General features: G+C 40.8%; 1 protein-coding gene across 1 annotated transcript in view; it reads right to left on the bottom strand.

Moving 5' to 3' along the window:
- The window catches only part of LOC122816471, a gene marked incomplete in the record, with an annotated part of 540,921 nt that overhangs the window by 45,784 nt on the left and 471,846 nt on the right, over positions 1–23,291 (bottom strand). The window contains 1 exon segment of the mRNA XM_044089292.1: positions 730–1,325. Coding sequence (XP_043945227.1) covers positions 730–1,325 — 596 coding nt within the window.

Below are 23,291 nucleotides of genomic sequence, written 5' to 3'. Positions count from 1 at the left end.
ACCACTTAATGGCAAAATGCAGTCCAGCCATCTACTACAATTATTGCTTATAGGCATAAAGAACTTGGCTAAAACAGATAGAAACTGTTAAAATATACTTAAAAACAGATAAAGAAATTAATATTCTTCAGACACTTGGGTTTGCTACTGAATGGCCTGGAACTATGATTAATTAAAACATTATAGTTTATTTCAATAGAAATTGGGAAAAAATGAACAGTTCTTGAAAACCAGGGATGTAATACAAGTGTTCACTTTTAAATGATGGCTTTAGCCTGTTTCAACACTCCATTAGTACGTCATGTGACCTGGTTTCCTGTACACTACTTTGCACTGTAAAGACTGATGGAGCTAGCAGCACAACTTCTTTCTCATCTCTTTGTTCGTATTTCTAAATACCAAATGTCATAACAAAAAAGTAAACACACACACAGTCCCACACATTTAATGAACTGACATTTGCTAGTCACCATCATTTATGGACCTGCAGAACAATATTAGAACACAATGAAAGGCGGACCTGCTAGCAATAGAAATCCATGTAGCCTAAGGAATGGCAGGACTTAAGACGGTCATCAGTCTTAACTTAATAAATGGTTGGACCTGCTAGCAATGTATGTGCATGGATCAAAACGAGCCACTAGCGACATGCAATGAATGTGAAAGCCACATACGCACACTTAAAACAAACAGATCATCAAATATACACATACAAAACCGACAGCGTACCTGGAAGCTGCGCTGGTCTTTGGGAATCAAGCTGTTACAGCGACTGAGTGACTCATCTCCAAGACTGAACCCTGTATCTTTTAGAATCATCTGTTGTCCAGGTGTCAGTACTTGCAGCAGCTGATCAGCCCGATCTGACGCTCGGATCTTGTACACTAGTACATCCACCATCCCCTGAGTTGTCACTTGCATCCCTCCCTTATACACACGATCTTTGCTGAAATACAGTGCCACAGCATCTGCACCATTCTGGATGGTGTTTACAGGGAGAATCAGTTGGGGTTTGGGTGTCACCATGGTACTTCCCACCAAAAAGTAACCAGCCTCATTCGTATGGTAGCCCTTGAGATCCAGAACCTTGTAAGCTTCATTGTTCTTTCCATTGTAGAGAACCAGCCAGTAACCATCCAGGGGGAAGGAACCACCTTTCACGTGGAAAAGTTCAATGTACTCTAGATCTTCTTGGGATCCAGGGTTATCTGCATTTAACTCATTAATAAGAACATCAGCATAACTGTGAGAAGTTGCTTGGGTTGGTTCTTTAGTAGTTTCCCTCTTCTGTCCTGGCGTGCTTAATGTTGGAAGAAGTGAACTCCCTTTAGAAACAGAAAATAATTGTAAAAAAAAAAAAAAAAAAAAATTCATTTTGTGTGCCATGTTTAATTTCTCCAACTTCAATTTTTTTCAGCTCACTTCTACCATGAAGTAAAAGCTCAATTTCCATCAAAAAAACTCCAGTAAACTGTTCATATTTGTAATATCAACTGTTGCCCAATGGGCCCTGGTCATGGCTGAAGCGTCTGATGATCAGCCCTCCTACCTAGTTATTAAAATAAAAATAAAAATCTGCTGTTTCCTTAACTCTACACAGTACTCACATTAAACATAGTTAGCACTGTAAATGCAAAAATAATCTTATAAGAACTAAAGCTAGCTGAGGGACACTGTAATCCTTGTGCTATAATATCGGAGACCACCTCTTCAATGGCTGTCTTTTTAATACCAACCTGTTACAGGAAATAGTTGCAGATATTACATCAGGCCAGCACCTTCTACATGAATGAGTTTTCTCAGATTACGCAATCTACACCTCTAAGTTTGAATGTATACCCCTAATTTGTGTTCCACTTATTACTATGTGCACAAAATTAACTTTTACCCAAAATTTGCCATATAGCAATTTAATTAGATGCTGTTAGCTAACTACACAGGGCTTGTAACACACAAATTCCCACTCTGAATTATGTGCAAGCTTCTGTACAGTTAAAAGACCAGATCAGATTACACAAGTGAAAGTCACTGGGATAAGAAACAGGTTTGTGGGATGTATAGTTCTCACTGTTATAACACATAATGCATAATGTCAACAGAAAACATTAACCTTATGATTACCACCCCAACCAAACTCAGTCAGCTTTGGTGTCCCTGATACAGATTCATTTTAATCATTTCAAACAAGTACCTACTGCAGTCTAAATACTGTGGCATTAACAATAAACCATGAATAAAAAGAAATAAAAACTGCTCCCACCAACCAGATTAGTTAAAAAAACTTACTATAATCCGTTTTAAACAGCAGTATACCATATAGCTATGTAATAATTTAATACAACTGTGCAATTTGCTAAGTTATGTCAATACAGATTCCACCTGCAAAATTAGATACTTGGCATGATGGCCGAATGGAAGCATGTTAAATGGAACTTTACTCGTGGTCAGTCTACATGCATATCACACTCTAAACACACACTATACAATATCAGGGTGTCCTGTTTGGTAAAGTTCCCACGTGAACTGAGTAGATGGCTTTCAACAAGAAACGTACATAAAACAAATGGGAGGATGAGGAAAAGTAGACCCTCTTCACAGATTTCCTGATGGGGCAAGTACATCTAGAGAAATTGAACTGCCATTAGATTCCATAAGTTTATCAAGCAGCATGTCACACCTGCAGAATGAGTGGTGCAGACATGGCAGCACAGAATCTAGCTTTGGAGATCGAACAAAAGTTCTATACTTTGCATAACAACAGATCTGTGTTGTCTACTTCTGTTATTCCTCAAAGGTTGAGTCTTCGGATACAGCTTTGGTCACTCCAGACTTCAGGATCCACAGCTCAAGCTCCTCCCCATATCCATAATACCCTCCTATCCCCAAAACTACTTCAGATGTAACTTCTCTACAACCCCTAGACAGAGAAAGGAATATACTGACAGATATGAAAAACCCTGAAAATCTAGGGGAACTGTGAAAAAAGGATTCTGCTCTGGAGCTAAAAGAGCAAAGGACATTCACCTGGGAGCATGTTGTGGGATCCTACCAGAAGCCAATTTGGGGTCTGAATGGAGAGAAGTCAGCAAGCAAAGGAGAGTAGTACTGCTGGAATTGAATTCATCCTCAAGTCTTGGCGAGTACCTTCAAGAGGTGGACCCTGTTTTTCACAATATCTCACCAAGACAACACTGATATTGACTGCATTTTATATAGCATATATCATGGACAGATGTAGGTTAAAAGACAAAAAGACAGATGTGTGCATAAAACCCAGGATAAAAAGTGCCCAAACCTGCTAGACGCACTGGTGTGGTGCCAGGACTGGAAAAGATGACTGTGTAGAAGACAAGGAAACATTCCTACAATGGGGTAAACCAGGCTCAGGGAAAAGATGGCACCCTATTGTAGAAGGCAGCAGTAATACAAACACAAAAATTAATAGGCAAAAAGAGCCACAAAGATGACAGTGAACTATTGAGAATAAGAAGAAAAAAAAAAACTTATGTCTTGTTACTACTATGCAAGATGCCTAGAATTTTCACACAAGCCATGCAAAAAAGATTAACAGAGATTAGAGGAAAGAAACAAACTGACACAAGAAAAACTGCCAGAAGCTTCAAATAAAAATGTGCTCCTTAATACAACAGATTTATGTAAAACTTTTGAAAGGTATAAAAAAATGGACATGGGAAGGAGATCTGATATGGTGCAATACGTATGCAAAGGAGAAAGCCAAATTAACTAATACCAAAAAAGCAGTCCCGAAGATATTCAAAGAGGATGCAGGCAAAAACATCCACATAGGGAAAATTTCATAATATACAACATAAGATCACAAACAGGAAAACAGAAGATTAGTAAAGGGAAAGCTAAAAGAATAGAATCTGAAGTTACAGAATACCTGCAAAGTGAAGGATTTAGTGTAGAAAGTCTAATGCAGGTTATTTCACAGCATGACGGAACAAACCGATACATCTCCTTATCCAAGTAAGGATCAGATAACATCTGAAGACATATGGACATGGGAAGAAAAAAGATTTAATATGGTGAAATAGTTCTGAAAAGGAGAAAGCAAAGCTAAAATACAAAAAGAGCAGCACCAAAGATATTTGAACAGAAATACAGGAAAAGGCATCTGGACATGGAAAATGTTACAATACAAAAAATAAGAAAACAAAGGAAAAGTACAAAACAGGATTAGTAATGGAAAAGTTAAAGAAATATAAACTAAGGTTATGGATTTGGTGTAGAAAATCTAACTCTGATAATATCACAGCAGAACACAGCAACAGATCTCCAAATTAAGAAGAAACCAGTGCAGTGTGAAACATCTGATCAGTTGCCATATGAAGACACTTTGGAGCCTTCCAGAGAAAACTAGTACACAAGTTCAGTTGGAGTTGCACAGCAAGGGAAGGAACATGAAACTGTGGCAACTCTGACAATTAATGTTGTGGAGTGATAGGCCAGTGAGCTCCCATATGAAAGGGCAAAAGGGGACAGCATGAAACAGAAGAGAATATGGCACATGAAGATCCTCCAGAACTTTCTGAAGAATGCCCACAGTAAATGGAGAACAAAGAATGTGCCTTCAGTTTAGAAGAAAATGATCTAAAAGAAGAGTTGCTTGATTTAATAAAGCTGGATAGATATATTAATATCAATGAAAGAAATGCAGAAAGTCAATAAAACCCATAATTATTAGAAGTCTGATAAATGATCACCGTAATTACGACTTTTCATAGAAATTCATGCAATATAACAGAAGACTAAAATTATTGTGCAGTTAAATTATTAACAATAATATTTTACCACAAAAACACAGGTCATTAAGGGGAGAAATCAAATGCCATCATGGAAGTATCGAAAAGAAAACTATAAAGCAATTAAGATAAGAAGCATCACTGTTAGAGTATAGAAGAGGGAAGAGATATCAAAAACACTGAAAAAGCTAAACATGATAAAAGCAATGCACAGATCAGGATCTATCATGCACTGTCACAAACAGACTAAAAGTATGAGCACTGGCAGAAAAACTTAGAAAATATGCAGATAAATATAAAGGAAAAGTACAAAATAAGCAATTTACTGATGACCCAAAAAGTTTTCTTTCTTTTTTACAGATTGAGAAACAAGGCAAAAGGAAATGAAACACCATCAGAAAAAAGAAATATATTTTGGAGAAATATCTATGAAGATCCTGTGGAACACAACAAAGACGATGAACGGATAGAAGGAGTTAAAGAATAAGAAGTTCAAATGTGCAGGATATGAAATGTGATGAAGTAACAGCTAGACAGACAAAGCTAAGAAAAGCTAATTGTAAAACCTCACCACATGCAGTACCTAAGTCTGGCTAAAAATATTAATATCTTTACATGAAAATTTATACATGAAAATTTAGCCATGAGCAAGAACTATTTATATGTGCACCACCACCAGACACCAACCTGGTTAACAGGAAAAACAATACTTATACTGAAGACCGAACCTGCAAGCTATCCTAAAAAATACAGACCAATAACACACCTTCAGACGATGTATATACACTGAACTGAAATTGACAGTTTAGTCATTTAGAAGAAAACTCAAACATGGCAACAGAATAAAAGGGTAACAAAAGAAAGTCATATGCAACAAAGGATCATTTGTTGTTAAAGTCATAAAGGAGAACTGTTAAAAGGGGAAGAATCCAAGTGTGGTATGGATAGACTACAAAAAAAGCATCTGTCAGTATCCCACATTTGTGGAGAAAACAGGGCTTAAAAATGTATAAGATAACACCCTATACTGATCTATTACTTTACAGCGACCAAGAACCAGTGCAAACCACTTTGCAGTTAAGCCATGATAAAGAACAAATTATTACTCCAGGGAAAACTGCCACCACTGCTCTTTTATTTTTTTGTTGTTGTATCTTTCAGCTACAGTTAGGGTTCGCCACAGCAGAACTCCGGTCCACTAATGATTGGCAGTAGATTTTTACATACCGAGTTGCCAGCCCTGACGCACAACCTTCAACGAAGGTACGCCCATTCACGCATGTCTCCACACAGAAGACGCTTTAGCTGACAATCGAACAGGACGTCTTACTGTGAGGCAACAACGCTACCGCAGCACCACCACCGCATTTATTTTGCCTTTAACCAATTAAGCTGTTTACTTAAAAGATTAGGTCATGGCTACAATCTGACTCCCAGAAAATAACAGTGTAAAAAAAACTTCTCACCTTTTTGTGAATGACTTAAAACTGTATAGTTCATCAGATGAACTGAAAGCACAATTGCAAGTAGTCAAAACTTTCGCTGATATAAGAATGTCATTTGATCTTCATAAATTTACAAAAGCAACCTTTAAAGCAGGAAAACTGCAGCACCAAGAAAACATCAGCCTGGGACAGGAATGCGATATAAAAGAACGAGCAGGAGGGAGTGTATAAATATTTGGGAATTGATGAAGGATCAGCAATAAAACACAAACAAATGTGAATAAAACTTAGTAAGGAACATTTTAGAAGACTAAAAATTAGGGTTTATATCACATCATCGAATCATCAAAAATCCGAATCGCGTAACATTGAACACAAAACATCAAAACAGGAAAACATCAAAAGGCTGTAAATGGCAGTTTACAATGGGGACATGAAACATTAAGGGCGTAGGCAGCACCCCACTACTTAAATATACCAACTCAGAGATCGCGCTACAGTGTAGGAAACAGAAATCTTCCATTTCCGCACTGAAGTGCGATCTCTGAAGTGGTACATTTAAGTGGCAGGGGGTGTGGGGGGTGCAGGGGGACTTGGCCCCTGCATGGAGCAATTAGTTTTTCATAAACACTCCACATGTTGCTGTTTTTCCATTTCAATGTTTTGTGTTTGATGTTACATGATTCGGAATTTTGATGATTCGATGATGGGATATAAACCCTAACAGTGAAAACAAAACAGACATCTTGGAACAAAGTCTAAGCTATAAATCAATATGCTCATCCTGTCCTAATTTACAGTTTTGGAGTGACTGACTAGCCCCAAAAGCTGTTGGATCGGTTGGACAGGAAAACAAGGAGGGTGATTCATGCTTATCAAATTATTTTAAGTGTATACCAACACTACATATTCCCTATTCTGGAGGAGGTATGGGCCTCCTCAAAACTGCTTACACATACAGATCTGCAATCATAGGACTGCACTCATATCTGCTGACTGCAAGACCCAAATGTAGTGAGAGTTTTAAAACATGAGAAGAGTAAGTCTAAGATGACTTTCTTGTTTAGCTTAGCAGAAACATATTTGTGTCAAGCAGGAATGGAAATCAAAGCAGTAGCAGATAAAAATCAGGCAGCAAGTGAATGTGCCAAAAATCAGAAAAAAAAATATGAGGTGAAGGATCAGATGAGAAGGCAAACATGTGGAAAATGCATAAATATAGCTGCAGGTATAGAAACTTCTTGGAGAAAACTCATGTTGATCAGGATCAAATGCAGGAATAGTTAAGGAGAGGTGAATTTAAACTAAAATATGAAAGGTTAATATTGGCAGCCCAAGAGTGGACTACATACAGGTTTGTTTACAAAGTCCATTGAGCATATGGGAGAGAAAGACAAATGTAGGTTTTGTAAAACGGAACTGGAAACAGTCGCACATCTTGTGGATATACTAATGGCAGGAAGACTGTGTACTGAAAGGCATAATATGGCAAGACTGTTGCATTGGGGATAGTACAAACATTACAACATTGAAGTAGCTAAAAAACACTGGAAACATGAGCCACAAAGCATTTCAGAAAATGATGAAGTCTACATCACATGGGATCACGCATTATAAACAGTTCAAAAAATTGATGAGAAAAAAACAGATATAGTAAGTCCATGAAAAGGCAAAAGTAGCACTGATCATTGAAATTGCTATATCCAGTGACTACAGTGTCTTGCATACAGAGACAGTCAAAATACCAGGATTTGCATTCAGAAATGAGGGCAATGTAGAATGAGGGTACTCAGACAGTTCCAATAGTAGGAAGAGCAACAGCACTTACAAAAAAAGAATTTACAATCATACTTGGATACTTTACCAATACATGCAACTCCGTATGAATTGCAGGAGTCATCATTACTGGGCACATTGTGGGTACTACAAAAATAACTTCTGGCAAACATCAAAGACTGAAACAATACTGATTTCAAGAACTTTAATCATACTTTGACATAGGAATGGCATCCATTCCAGTCATCACATTAGAAACACAAAAGACTTGGAAAAGTTAGAGAGAAACCAAAGATAATAATTTTCCATAGAATGGAAGAGGGAAAAGACTGTGAAGTTGAGGAACAATGGAAGCAGACAACACAGATCCATCATTATGGCCAAGTACATAACTTTCATATCGGATGTTGTGTCTTCTACTCATTCCTCAACGGATGGGTGAGGATCCCCAGCTACTTAGCTCGGGGGGGTGGTCTCATGGAAGGATGTTCCAGAGGACAGCTGAACCAAAATTGTCATGTTCCTGGACAGCAAATCCAGCTTAAAATAAGAAATGGATGTGTGAGCCTTAGATCAAGTGGCAACAGCACAAATATCAATGGAGGCCCTAGAAAGGAAGGCCAAGGAATCAGAGACAGATCTAGCTGAATAAGCTTTGACTTGTCTAGGCAATGTCACACCTTTTCTTTATAAATATGAGAGATGAAGTCCAATAACCATCTAGCTAAACGTGGTTTTGAAACTTCTTGACCCATTTTAGCTTTAGAGAAAGCAACAAATAGCTGCTCTATCTTTCTGAAAGTTTTGGTACAATGGAGATAAAAATGGAGTTGACCATGCACATTCATTTATTGGAAAAAGTTGAAAAGAAAACTGGCAAGTTGATGCATTGGTTTAGAGAAGTCCCAGTAGCTAACTTAGGGATAAAAGATGAATTTGTTTGCAGGATACCCTATCCTCATGGAAAATATAAGGTGGCTTGCAGGATAAGGCTTGCAGCTACAATACTCTCAGAGCTGAAGTTACTGCCACCAGAAAGTGTTTTTCAAGTTAAGAATTTGATGTCCACCTTGGCAGCAGGTTCAAAGGGTGGTTGGGTTACGGCTTGAAGCAAAATGGTTAAATACCAAGGAAGAACAGGATCCCTACATGGAGGCATAAGGAAGAAGGGAGGAAGGCACCCCATAGGATGGCTTTGAATAATCTAAGAAAACCTAAGGCTGAATTATTTTTCCCCAACGTGAATATCTGGGGTAGCCAATAAAAGAGCCTTAATCACAGAATAACTAGCCCCATTATGAAACATAGATACTAGAAAGTCTAAGACAGCTGGGAGACGGGCCGAAAAAGAATCTAAATTCCTTTAGAAGGCACAAATAAACAATCTCTTCCACTTACTCTTGTAAATGTTTCTGGTAGGTCTGTTTTGGAAGTAAGAATACAGACTACAGGAAAAGAAAGCCTTGACCAACTAACCATCATTGGAAGTGGAGAAACCAAGTGATTAACTAGATGGCCTGAATGTCTGGGTGTGGCATTTCAGATGAGTGAGAGAGGTCTGGATCAGATCACCCAAGAATGCTGTACCAAGTGAGGCCTGAGAAAGGGAAACCACACCTGTCAAGGCCAAAAAGGGGAAATTAGGACAACTGTGATCATCTTCTCTGATGCCTTCTGCAGAAATGTAGGGATTACAGGACTAGGGGAAAAGGCATAAGACTTGGGGGCCAAATATGTATCAGAGAATCCCACTGTTATTCCCCTTTGCAGGGGCCTGGGCAAAAAAAAACTAGTGCACTTGTTGAGGGGGCAGGCAAAGAGATCACAGTATAGTCGGCCCAACTGATAGAAACTCTACTGTGACACTGTTGAACTAAGGGACAAGGTGTAAAGGACTGGCCTGCTCAATCTATCTGCCAGAACACTTACTTTCCCAGTATGTGCACTGCTATCAGAAAGTGATTGGAAGATGTCCCCCACTGCCACACTGTTCTCACTTTTCAACATAAGGGGTATGATCATGTTCCACTTTGTTTGCTAATGTATCAGACTACTGACATGTATGTTTGGACAGAGATCATCCCTAGAGGTAGGGTTTCCTGGAAGGACTGTCCTCATGTCTACAGCACTGATGTGAAGACTGGCCTTGCAAGGGTACCACATGCCTTGGACCATCTTTGGGAGTGAAAAATACAAATGGACATCCTTGAGATACTTTGGGAGAGTGAATACACCAACTTATATGCATTCTGAAAATATTTGTCAAACAAATCCAGAAACTCCTGGGTTAGTGCCTAATGGACCACTGTACTGCAAGTGCCCACTGTAGAACTCTCATGTAACATCTGGCTAAAGGACAAGACTTATGGAGGCTACCATCAATCCCAGTAGCTGGGGAATCAAATATGGCTGGTGGCATCCAATAGGATTGAACTTCCAGTGCCTGGTTTCTTAAAGTGGACAATCTGTTCTTCAGGAGTCTGTCTGGATTGTGGTATCTAGATGGGCACCTGTTACTTCCAATGTCCAAAAATGGCCTGAGGTCCCCCATCTTTGACATCAAAAAGAATCTTGTGCAATTTCCAGATCTGTGTTGGTCTGCTGGCACCACTGGTTAAGCAGCTTTCTTACCTCTACAGTGTCTACTTTTCTTTGAGACAGTGGAACCTTAGGAAGTTTTTTTGCAGGTGGAAGGGGTTAAAAGAAAAGCCTCTGGTTATAATCCTCCACACCCATAAATCTTTGGTGATGGATGTCTGGGCTTCTTGGTGAAGGGATAAGCACCCCTGACTGCCTCCAGAGCACAGCAGTCAGGCAACCGTTCAGGAGCACTGATAAGAAAAGGACCCCCTGACGCCTTGGCTTTACAGGCCTCCTCTGCAAAGGGGGTGCCTTCTGTAAGCACATTTTCTTATCTGCCTTCTGCTTCCTGGAAAAAGACGTATAAAACCACATCCCTATGGCAGACATCCCTATGGCAGAAAGGGTTTTCCCATATTGAACACTCCTAAAGAGTGTGCCTGACTTTTGGTCTGAAAAGGGTTGACCCATCAAAAGGGGCATTCGCAAAGGACATTTTGAACAACTGCAAAGTCACACAATCGCATCCTAGCAAGTCTCCTTACAGTAATGCCCGTGCCTGCAGCTCTTGAAGTGCCCTCAGTTGCACTGGAAATCAGATGCATTAGAGGCATTGGAAAGAGGGTATGGTGGCTGACTGATTCAACAGTTTTCTTGTCCTCTGCCAAAATGAACCCAGAGAGAGATTTCCAGCGCTCTTTGGTCAAATCTCTCTGAAATCTTGTCATATGTGCCAAATAAATTAAAGCCCTCCAAATGAAGGCAGCTGAAGTGTAAACTCACTTCTCAAACCTTTCAAAAGCCCTGGACTCCATGTTAGAGGGATGAACAGAAGAGCTTTCTTCGGTCAGCTCCTTTTTAATGTCTGCTGCTACTACCATGAACTCCACTGCTGGGACTCTACTCCAATGTGGATGATCTTTCAGTGCAGTAATAAATTTATGTGGTTTAAGCTGAATTGGCTGGGCCACATCTGGTGCTTGGTGCTTTCATGCCTGCTGTGATATTAAATCCATCATCTCGTCTGCAGGAGGGACCACCCAAGAAGTAGCTGAGCTAGATTCAAAGACCTCAAGAAGTACAGATTCCTCTTGGGAGGGGGGCTTCAGAAGACTAACCACCTTTCTATCTCAAAAGTTCAAGGATCTCTCCAAAGGCGATGTCCTCAAGTGGTGATGTGGGACCCCTTCCCCTCCCTTTCATCGAAATCTGTGTCTTCAGTAAAACTTCTGCGGGTAGTCAACATGCCTCCTCTTGCATGCATCATTCTGAGATATCTCAGCACTGGGATGCTACAGAGAGGACTTGGAAGACTGACAGGGTCTGAATGTACACCGTTTCAAGGCTCAATGGTTCCAGCTATCTTGACAGGATAAGAAGAGCAGGATCAGGACCCAGAGGTTTTTGCTGAGGGATGGGAGTCGTCGCAAGCTTACAGGAGGTCCACTCACTAGGAGAGGAAAGCACTCTCTTGGGCACCTCAAAAGCACGTGCCAAGGGGAGCCCAAAAACCACCCCAGTAGGAGCAGTGGTATCTCTGTGGCTGAGCTATCTAGCACCAAAGCTCCAAGAGGAAAGGAAAGCCCTGACAATTTTGAACTCAATCCCCTAATTCCCAATCTTACATGGACAATTTGTCTCCAGGGGCCCTCCGTTTCAGAGGTAGCAGCATAGTGGAATATGACCAAGTCTTAAGACTCTACGAGGACACCCGTTGAATAATGTTTGGGTCAAAGATCTCTAAACCTAGAAGACAGATTGGTACAGGAGTGACCACAAGAAAAAAAAGAGGCAGGACTGAAGCTTATTGGTCAGAGCAGGGGCAATCCTCAACTGAATATGGGTCCTGAGGAACTTCCTCATCATCCTATCCATATCAGTTTCTGTAAGGTACTGGACTAATCTGACTGAGGAAGATGTCAAAGGTCTGGAAGGTCTCTGCATTGGTCTCTAATGTAAGAAGGTGAATGCATTCTAGGGAAAACTGACTCCTGAGAGAATCTTAGCTCTGATAAAGCTGGTGTTTGATGCCCTATTATTACTGGATCCAACAAAGGGGTTAGATCCGAAGGTTTCGGGGTCAGAGCCACAGATGCCAGAAAAGAAAGATCTCTCTGTCCTTTTTCCTGGGCTTGTCACAACTCTTCTCACATTAATGTCTGTCTGAGGACTTCTTCGCAGATGGGAGGCTCCAGAAGCAGAGGATGAGGATTAAGTCAAGTCACACCCAGGGGTTAGGAAAAGTACCTTCAAAATCAATCTGTACACACATATACACATATAAAAACACACGAACAAAATTTAAAAACTTAGCTGAGGTGAGCCTGAGCAAAGCAGGCTACGGCTGATCTCTATGAGTGGCAAATGATATCGGAGGCAATTTTGGGGAAAGGAAGAGATTATGGATAAGGGGAGCAGCCTGGGCTGTGGATCCTTAAGTCTAGAGTGGCCGAAGTCAAACTAAGACCTATCTGGTGAGAAATGGACAAAAGAAACATCAGATCATGCAGTTTAAGAATAGACACAAGAGGAATACAGGGACATTATGTTTACAAAAGATGACAAGTCAAATTCTGAGGAAATGGTCAATTTTTTGATCAGTGCCCTACTTCAGGTAAAACAAAATCAATAAATAAATGGAATGTATTTACGCCATCTTATTAACATAACCATGTAAATATTGTACACACCACTACTGGAAGAGACTTCCTCCAGGACAACAGAATTAGCTAATTCTTAATCTGTCCATCAGCCATACAGTATAGCATCTGTCCGCACAAGTATAACTTTGAATAAGTACAGTTTGCTTCCAAATGGCATGAATATACCAGCAAAGGACACTTCTCTAGGCACCCCTTTAACAAATTAAAATACACTGCTTATGTAGAACAGAGAAGAGGGTGAAGCTCTTGCTGTAGCTTCAATGAACTGGTATCAAAGAGTAATTTGAGTGCACAAGTAATACTGTTGGTGTTACATATACAATGTTTAATCCAATACTGATTGCAGCTTTCTCAACACACAGCATATTAGTGAGGAAGACTGACTCTCTCTGGATATACCCTTGCGTGAGCAGTTTTAAGACAACATCCACTCAATATTTTTTTGACAAGTAGGTGTAGGTGCCACCACAGCATTGAAATACAAAAAGCACAGATGTAGGTGTCCCATACTGATGTCCAGTGGCACCTTCAAACTGCACAGTACAAACCTATGTAGATGCACTGGGCAGACAGACAGCTATTCATAATATACAAACCTCCATATACTGAACACATCCTAGTGAAAGCACTGACTGATACGCAGACATCTTTATAAACTGTAAAGCTCTCAGTGTACAAACATTGGTGATGTCCTGTGTCACTGATGACACTTTCCAAATTTGTGAACAAGATTTCCTCCTCCTCTTTCTGCAATCATCTCAATGCATTTTATTCCATCCTCCTCATAAACCTCCACTCTTGTGCCTTGCTTACCAAGGCCCCTGCCTTTTTCATTAGCATTCTATATGGTCTCCTATAATCTCAAATTCTGGTCATTTGTCATCTGTCAGTTTCTTTGCCATGGCTAGTACTGATCAGAGAGCCCTACATCTCTCGCAATTCACACCATTTTTTTTTTTTTACAGAACTCCTAGTTTGAAGAGATGACTTCTGTCAGAGCAACTTTATGGCAAATACTTTGAGCAGCTTACTTCTCTACACATAGTAGGTGATGGAATTATCCACTCTGTACCAGACAGGCTGTGGTTTCACATAACCACCATACACTGTGCCTGGCCATCCTTTAGTCCAGTTTTTAACCAACCTTCCATCCCTTACAGTTGCACTGAACAGTCAAGGGAGCATATCGATATACAAACATCCCCTTTTGCACCAAGCAGCTTTTCTACTAGGAAGCTGGCACATAGCCACTCCTCATCCTTAAACTGCACATCCCCTTTCCCTGTATTCCCCTTAACCACTTTCGCACGTTAAGTCTCCCCCTCTAATCCTTTCCTGGCCTTCACTGCAAATTCCACTCTGTCCTTGCCCACTCTAGCTCTCTAACTAACCTTATGCACTGCAGAGTACATGTACTTAGCCCATTGTATCATTGTCTCATGCCTTAGCTAGCCCGACCACATCTAATTCACTAACTACAACATTTTCTGAGCCACCTTCTGTCTTACGCTTTCAGCAATGTAATGCTCTACTCTCATCCAACCTACTTCTGAACTCGTACTGTCTGTACGTGCTTTCACATTACTCTCAAGTCTCAGAAATTATCCTCTACTCTTCTTTCTAGCTCATATCTCTTACCTAACTTTCTTTTTGCTCTTATCTTCCTACTAAATCACCACATTGTTTTTTCGCGCTACTTTCAAAGTACTTTATTTCCTTAGTTTCTTTCTGGTTGACTTCTGTTCATTATTCAACTGAAAATTCCTGTTTCCCGCTGCCTTAGCCCTCCTTCCCTCCTCTACTTTCTCACATTTGTTATTCACCTGGACTGCTGCTACATTCTTTCCTAGGTTATACTCCATTCCTCATTATCTTGTACTACAACCTTGGGGCTGCTCTCTCCTCCCACTTCCTTCTCAGTTCAAAGGCATAAATGGCCTGCTCTCTACATCCTTCTAAACTGTTTCAACACCAACATCTCCTGGAAGCAGAAAGAGAGCTGGTCTCTGCCTCAGGTAAACATTTTCTTGCCATCCCCAGCCTTCCCCTTACCACCTACTACACTAATCTGCTTCTTACTCCACTCCCAAAGCCAGCAGTTAACTGGTCAACTGGCTAACCATCTCCTTTCACAGACTACTGATCTGGATACACACCATTTTAAAATGCCAATCTGCTTACCGATCTGTGGCAAAAGCCTACAACTTCCTTAGTCATTCTTACTGCCTCTTACTTGTTCCCTTCCACAAGGTTATTTGTTCTGGCTTAGACTATTATACGAAGACTTTCCCTTTCTAAAATAGTCTAGTCACTACCTAGCCCTTAATGGCAAGTGTTGCGCAAGGATCACTTCTGTCTCATTTAATTCTGTTACCTATCCTGCTCTGCACCCATTATGCTTTGTGACTAAGTTTCTTACAATCAGATTACTCTTAATGCCCAGTCTAGACCCACCTGCCACGTCACCTATGCAGCGCCCTTTCCAAGCTATCACATCTGCTTCCATCTTGGTCAAGTCTTACCACCTTCCCTTATGTTCCTTTACCTTACAGCTCTTCATGTAGTGCTTCTTCAGATCACACCATATTTTGCTACGTCTACACTTTGTCATCCTACCACTCGCTTCCTTTAACAGCTCACCACTCCATATTGCTACTTTCAATCCTGATATCAACTCCATGTCCAAGCCCTCCACCACCTCTGTTCCTTAACTAGCTCTACTCGTATTCCCCCAAACCCTCCTACTCTCTCCCTTCTTTGTCTAATCCAGTTTCCCTTCCTACTGCTGACTTGTACCTGCCAGTGCCTCTCAGCCTTTACACCTCTGACTATCCAAATCTTAAGTCTCTTTGCTCCTGTCCTCTCTCATCTGAAGTTCTCCCATATAATACATCTTCATCTTCTTCCCCACAGCTCCTTGAGTCAGACACTCTTCCCTGCATTCTGAAAACACTCCACCACTTTTGCCTTCCACTCTTTCAGACTGGACTCCTCGTTACAATCCAGCTTCTTTCTATTTCCACACAAATAATTCCTCCCTTGGTATCACTTTTTTTTTTTTTTTTTTAACAGTTCCCTTCCCCATAGTCCTGCCCCAGGGTATAGTTGTCCTAACTCTGACTGAAGTTCTACAGTAGAAAGTCTCCTTGATACTGACTGGTTAAGCCTCGACTCCTGTAATGCTTTTAAGTCTCCTGCCCCAACTTAAGTGCCTATTAACAGTCATGCAGAACTGTGCAGCTCTGCACTAGGCTTTACTATCCCTATCTAATCAAAATGTTGGCCTGCCTTCCTCACAGCTATATGACCGATTTGCCCAACAAGTACCCTTACTAGGTCTACTTCTAGTCTACCAGTTGATTTGCCTCTTTCTTACTCAAGCAGCCAGAGGTGCTGGTCACCTTTGGAATGGATTTTTGCTTACCGAGGAGTGGAATTGCAATCCTATGAAGAACAGGACTCGAAATGCAAATGTGGGGGAACAAATCTGAAGCGGTGTTCGGGAGTACAGTGACCTCAGTGTTCAGACATAGAAGAAGTAAGTGTATCTGACACAGCCCTTTGCACACTGTGTGTGTGTGTGTGTGGGGGGGGGGGACTCCCCTACATAAACATGTTTACTAGTATAAAAATTAATTTTGGAATTTGCAAAGCTTTTATTTGAAACTCTATTATTCAGAGACTTCTGACCCATGATTTCAGATCTCACAAGTGAAAAGGAACCCTTCAGTAGTCTTCTTTCTGTGCTGCCTAGTTGATGATCTTGCCATACCGGCCATTATCAAGGGCCCCAGTATGGCCAGTCTTTGTTTGAAGACTTATTCTGAAGTCCTGAAAAGGGCTTGAATGTTGTAAAGTTCTGTCATAAGCCTCTAATACAGAATTGCTCCTACTGATGTCTCTTCTCTGCCAAGGGCCTCTGAAGATAGTACCATGTTAGTGCCCAATTTTTTAAGCTTAGCCCTTCTGCTTACAGTGACTGGTCTCTGAGGATCTCTGGAAGTACAAGATCTGGTCAGGATTTCCCATAATGCCAGCTGCATTTAACATCCCAAAAAATTGTTCAGTGACATTAGTGGCCAACAATGATTAGTGCACACGCACTGTAGAAACTGGCCTCTTCAATGCTTGAAGACCTCATGTGGACTCTGACAAACACAAAGGTGCTAGAAAGACGTTTTATGGCAGGTCTGAATAGAAACAGGTTTGTCCTGGAATCTTCTCTCCTCCAAGAATCATACTCACCTTTCATGCCTTAGTGTACCCAGTTCCAAGGTTTCCATACCAAGCAGTCAGCAGCTATATCACCCATTAGCCCTGTGACTTACCTGTCCACCTTCAAGGGACCAGCTCACAAGTTAGCTATTAGAAAATGAAACACATTTGCCTACCCCGGAAAAAGATCTTCTGCTTAGCTATATACTGGTATGCACACCTCTCTACTCTGCCTTGAGCACTGCTGGTTCTCAGCTTGTGGCCATCCATTTCCAATGCGTTTCTATCAGCTACACTTAGGCACAAATTCACAGGCTCTCAGCAGAGAAGTGATGCCAAAAACAGCAGCTCATTAAGATATACTTGCACAAAATACTTTTCGGCATTCTGCTTCCTCTCCAGAATTCCCAAGACAAAAGGATTTCTAACTTTACACCACCATAGCTAAAAATAACTTCCTGGTTTGTTTTGGGGAATGGCCCAGAAAATCAGTTTGTGAGAAATACAATCTGCTCAGGAAATCTTGATGGATCAGGCTACTGCAATCAAATTCCACAACCATGACACACGGTTAAGCGGGCACAGAAGATAATCGAAAACGTAGCCATGAACTGACAGCATTATAGTTGGCAGAGTGTCTGTTGAAGGCAACATAGTATAATAGGATTGTAGGAAAATGACTTTAAAGGGCCTTTTAAGCCTAGCCATGCTTCCCACAAATATTAGAAAAAGTTATTGGCCCCATAAGTTTAGTGGGTAGTATATATACTTGAGCACAAGTGGTCAAGCATTTATAAGTGTCATTTCTCTAACAAAAAAACAGATGCCAGACCAGGAGTAAATATGCGATTCCCCATCCACAAAGCAAAGTGCTGGGAAGAATAAATTTGCATCACATGGATGGGAGGCCTATTCCAGAGAAGGAGCAGTTTCCGAAATACATTCCTGTCCCTTCAACATGTCCATGTTGCAGGCCAGGTCCCTGGATTGGGCATTTCTGGTACTGTTTTGCATATGTGCAGTAGGTCCATTAAGGATGGATCAGAGGATGCAGCACCCGTGAACAGAGACATCCCACAGTATATGCATATGCTGCAATACAGTTTACACACATGTGAAATATGAGCACTGAACAAGAAGATATCACATCATGGAAATGGAAGTCTGAAAGTTAGCCAGCAACAATCTCAGGAGTATAAGTTTATGAATCCTGCAGATTATCAGGACAACTTGCCAACAGGAATGTGTTAATGGATCAAGCACTCTCAGCGAGTATCAACTCTGAAGTTAATGGAACTGGCCTTTACTCCACTGTTGTACACATCTATAATATGACTAAGTCTGGGGGTGTGTGGAGGGGTCTTTCTTACATGGGAGGGTAAGGGAGCAACGCCCTACAAAAGGAACTTAGAGTTACAAGGAAGGTGATTTTCAGCAAGTTTTTTTTTTTAAACTGAATCAGCACTTGCTGAAAGCTTCATTGTGGTGCCAACATGATTCTCTTTGATGACCCACTGCCAGTAAACATGTAGCTACACAGTCACTTAATATTCAGACATGACTGGCACTGTAAAAATCACACACATGTACAGATTGCTATGACCACTGAGAAGTATCATCTGTACAGCACCAAACTTTCTCAGAAATGCCAGCCCTGTGGTGCTGAAGGATAAAGCCCCGACTGTGGCCCACGCCACTTGGGTTCAATTAGGGGCTCAGACATCTGAATCACTGGCACAGGAAGATGGCCACGTCCATCCTAGGGTGGGGGTACTCATGTATAGAGCAAGCTGTTGATTTCCTTAGAAGAGACTGCAAGGTTCTAAATGAAAACAGTAAGGGAGCCCTGCTGATGTCAGACCATGTGGAAATGACAAGATAACTGTCAACACCCACTGCAGGTTCCCATTTCAGGATATTACTATGCAAATGGAGTAGGGAAACAATGGGGCAGCAATATGAAGCTGTACCAGGGTCCTTGATTTCATCAGCCCTACACTTGGGCTGGGATTAGCCCTGAGGAGGTGAAGGCAGGCAGTAAAACCCACTGAATGAGGAAACAAACTAGTGGCAGCTGATATGGGCGGAGGGGGCAGAAAGAAAGCAAACTGATGACCTACATTGTTTGGGGGTTTTACAGGCGATGAAGATAGTGATAGCCACCCCTCAGAATTCCAAGACAAGCAGGACGACAAGAATATCCCTAGCACAATTCTTATCCTTTTATTTGCCTCAGATTTAGTCATGGGCTGACTTCAATGAGGACTTCTAGAAATCCTGTCCAGTGACTTACAGTTCCAATCACTGGCTATAATTAACTAGTTTAGTTAGAGTCAGTAGCTCAACAATTACCTCACTTGCCGATGATGCTGGACGATCAGAAGGTTGTGGGTTCTTTTCCTGTGCCTGGTGCTTGGATTCATTTTCCATTACTGACATTGCACAGTGGCATAATGGGATGCTGCACTCCTTAGTATGCTACCCTTTGGATGTCAGAGTTGGTTTAGCTCAGGTGGATACAAGATTCCACAGCACTTACAGGCAACAGGGGAAGTTCACCGATACCCTGGCCAAAACTCTGTTAGTATGATTACCACCTTTGGTCTCCACAAGGTGTCTGGCCTAGTGAAACTAATCTAATCAACAAAAGACAAAAAAATAAAACAAGTGCAGACATGGCTAAAACATCTCTGGCCCTAAGCAAAACCCAGTCAGAAACCTTTAAAAGGACACTCTTCCTACAAAGCGAGGGCAAAAGGACATTAAACTACACAGAACATATAAAAAAATAAAAGTGACTGTTTATTAAGAAAAAAAGGATAAAGGACATCAGCTGAAAATAAAGGATCATAAAGATACTGCAAGTGTTATGAATTTGGGAGGAAAAGCCGCAGGAAGGCACAAATGGACAACCTGCTGCTATACTATACAACACTGTTACAGAGCAATGACCACCCCCCACCCCATACCATACTACAAAGCTAGAATGAACCTGTACGCATGGGTCTAACACCTTTCAGCATTGTATAGCCTAGAGCAGAAAACTCTTCCCCAACAAAACTCAGTGCAAAAGTCCAATGAATGATATGCTGAATGATTACCAAAAGAATGTTCTTGAAATTTCAAGAGGCAGGACAAAAGTACATATAATATACAGATGGACTCTTCACAGTCTTTGACAATGACAGGAGGGGGTACATGTTTCAAAGCTACACTTCTAATTTCTGTTAGATCCAGTCAACTTACTACACAAATCAGCAATCAACAAACAGAACAAAGACTAAGGAATTCAAAGGGCTGTGACATGGCTTTTCCTAAAAGTAATGAGGTAAAATGCTGATACTGTGAGCCAGGTGGCCCTGGCCCCCTGTGAGATGACAGAGGCCTAACTGTTACACTGATGTTCTAGTTCCAACTGCTGAACTAACACTTACTACAAAGGCTGCCAACATACTCTCAGGGAAAAAGATTCCACAATGCACACAGTGGCAGCAAATCATGGACTGCTGAACTAGAAACCTGATAAGAAAAGATGATACCATAACCACATGTAAAAATATTAAAGAAAACCAAAGCCTACAATATTCTAGCACAGGAGCTTTTTATTCCCATGTGGATTAGTTATCAGACTACTGAATCCTAAAGATTCATGTCTGAAACTATAAAGCAAGGAGTTTCAATTTTGCACTACCATAGCTGAAACCTTGAGCAAAATTCTATTCTCTCTAGTAGTATGTTTTTGTAAATTTAAATCATAATTACCCAATCTGATTCTAGTTAAATTTTTAATTAGGATGTTGAAACAACTCTGCTTTGGCAAAGGATTTACTGGTTAAAATAAGACCTCTTCTGCTTCTATGACTAGTTCAAGAAATACAGGCAAAAAATACTATAACAGTTAATACATTTTTACTCTACGTTTCATATTCCTTCATCTAAGCTCTACTGGATACTTTCTAAGCACCGTATAGAAGATTTAAGATAGGTGTCCAAATACTGCATTTGTTCCCAGGAGAAACACAGACTGAAAAAACCCAGACTATAAACCAGGCATCCTGAGTTTAATTAATGTCTTTGCCATCTGCCAGAGTTGGTATGGAGGAGGAGAGGAATAACTAGGCTTGGTCTGTTCCCCACTCTTTTGGAGGGGATCACTCTCTACATGGCAGAATCAGTAAGCTGGGATCACAGAGGAGCTCGTCTTGGGGGAGGGGGGCCTCTATCACATCAAACACAGCGGCATGGATATGCACCAAACCAGAATATCAAATGGCCACAGTCATGTATTTCAAGTAATTGCTGTCATACATATACATAATATGCCTCCTCACTCAACCTCCATAGGCAGCCACCTGTATAAATGCCTGATGTGCGACTGTGAGGAAAGTGAAACTGTTGCTCCTAGACAGTACAATGCCCCTAAACGAGCTATAGTAATCTTCTTTGCACACCTCTGAGGTCTGTGAGAAAAGAAAAACAATGACCACACTGACCCCAGCCCAAACACAACCTATAATGACCTCCTGCGCCCACCTCTAAGGTTTGACTGTAATGAAAATTAAAGTAGCAATGGCCACACAATCCACAGCCCCTCACAAAACCTACAGAAACCTTTTGTACACAAAAGCAGGGATGTTAGAATGGGTGCAGTTGAGAGCAGAGGCCACCAGTAAGTCCAAGTCAAAACCCATTTATGCAGTCTGTGGAGTGAAGGCCAAGAGACTCCAAGAATATCCAAGAGTCTGAATGCTCTGAAATACATTTTTTGCCTTACTTTTAAAAAATTACTACTTGTTAACTACATTTTTACTGATGCCCAGAAAAGTAATGATGTGTCACTGCATAATTGGGTGTGCACAGACAAAAATCACTGTGCGCGCGCACACACAAGAATAAGTCATGTCAATACTAGTTTTGCACTTATTTCAGCAAATAGCAATGCAGTGTGCAACACTGGTACAGCCAAAATCAGTGACTGTTCAGCAGTCAAACAAAATCATGGGGTTAAGTGACTTTATTTACTTTATTGAGGAGTAATGCATACCCCACACTGTGCTTGATTTTGCCTCACTTTTATTCTGCTCCTCATAAAAAATTGATTTGCTGGTAAATCATTCAGGATTACATCCAGTTAATAAACCCAGAGATCAGGATTTTTATGCTTCTTATTGTCCAAAACTGTAAATTGATAGAAAATGTGTTATTCTATTAACTTTGCAAGTGAATAATGTAATATTTAAAATGTATTCCGGATTTTGAGTCTTGACTCACTATTTTTGGCTTTGCCCATAACTGTTGAGCAAAGAAGTTGAGTCATAGTATTTGCTGTTCTGCTAACATTTTGCAAACTCCCTGAAAGAGAAAACCATCCCTGAAGACTGGCAGCATCAGCTCTTCTCAAATTCCAAGTTACACACAGAGATCAGTCATTCTGGGCTGCTGATCTCTCTAGTGCTCACTTTAAGTTCACTGTCAGATTTATCCTAACAGGGTTATATCACAATCAGGGTTGCCAGATTTCCGACTGGCCAGGTAGGAACTAAAAAAAAAAAAAGTGCAAGTGAAGACTAAGAAAAAAAAAAAGGTCTTCCACATCAGAGTTCCGCATTAAACACAAGTAGCTCTGTGTTTATTTTTTATTTGATTGGCCCGGGCCAATCAAAAATAAACAAACACAGACCTACTTCTGTTTAATGCGAAACATCGCAGTTCCGCATTACACAGAAGTAGCTCTGCTTTGCGATTATTTGATTGGCCCATATACCGGTATACGGGCCAATCAAAAATCGCTAAACACGGAGCTACTTCTGTTTAATGCGGAACATCGCAGTTCCGCATTACACAGA

This window comes from Protopterus annectens, chromosome 12.part0 (genome assembly GCF_019279795.1).
Source record: "Protopterus annectens isolate FY-2018-M chromosome 12.part0, PAN1.0, whole genome shotgun sequence".
Classification (NCBI taxonomy): Eukaryota; Metazoa; Chordata; order Ceratodontiformes; family Protopteridae; genus Protopterus; species Protopterus annectens.
This window is presented reverse-complemented; position numbering and strand designations above follow the sequence as displayed.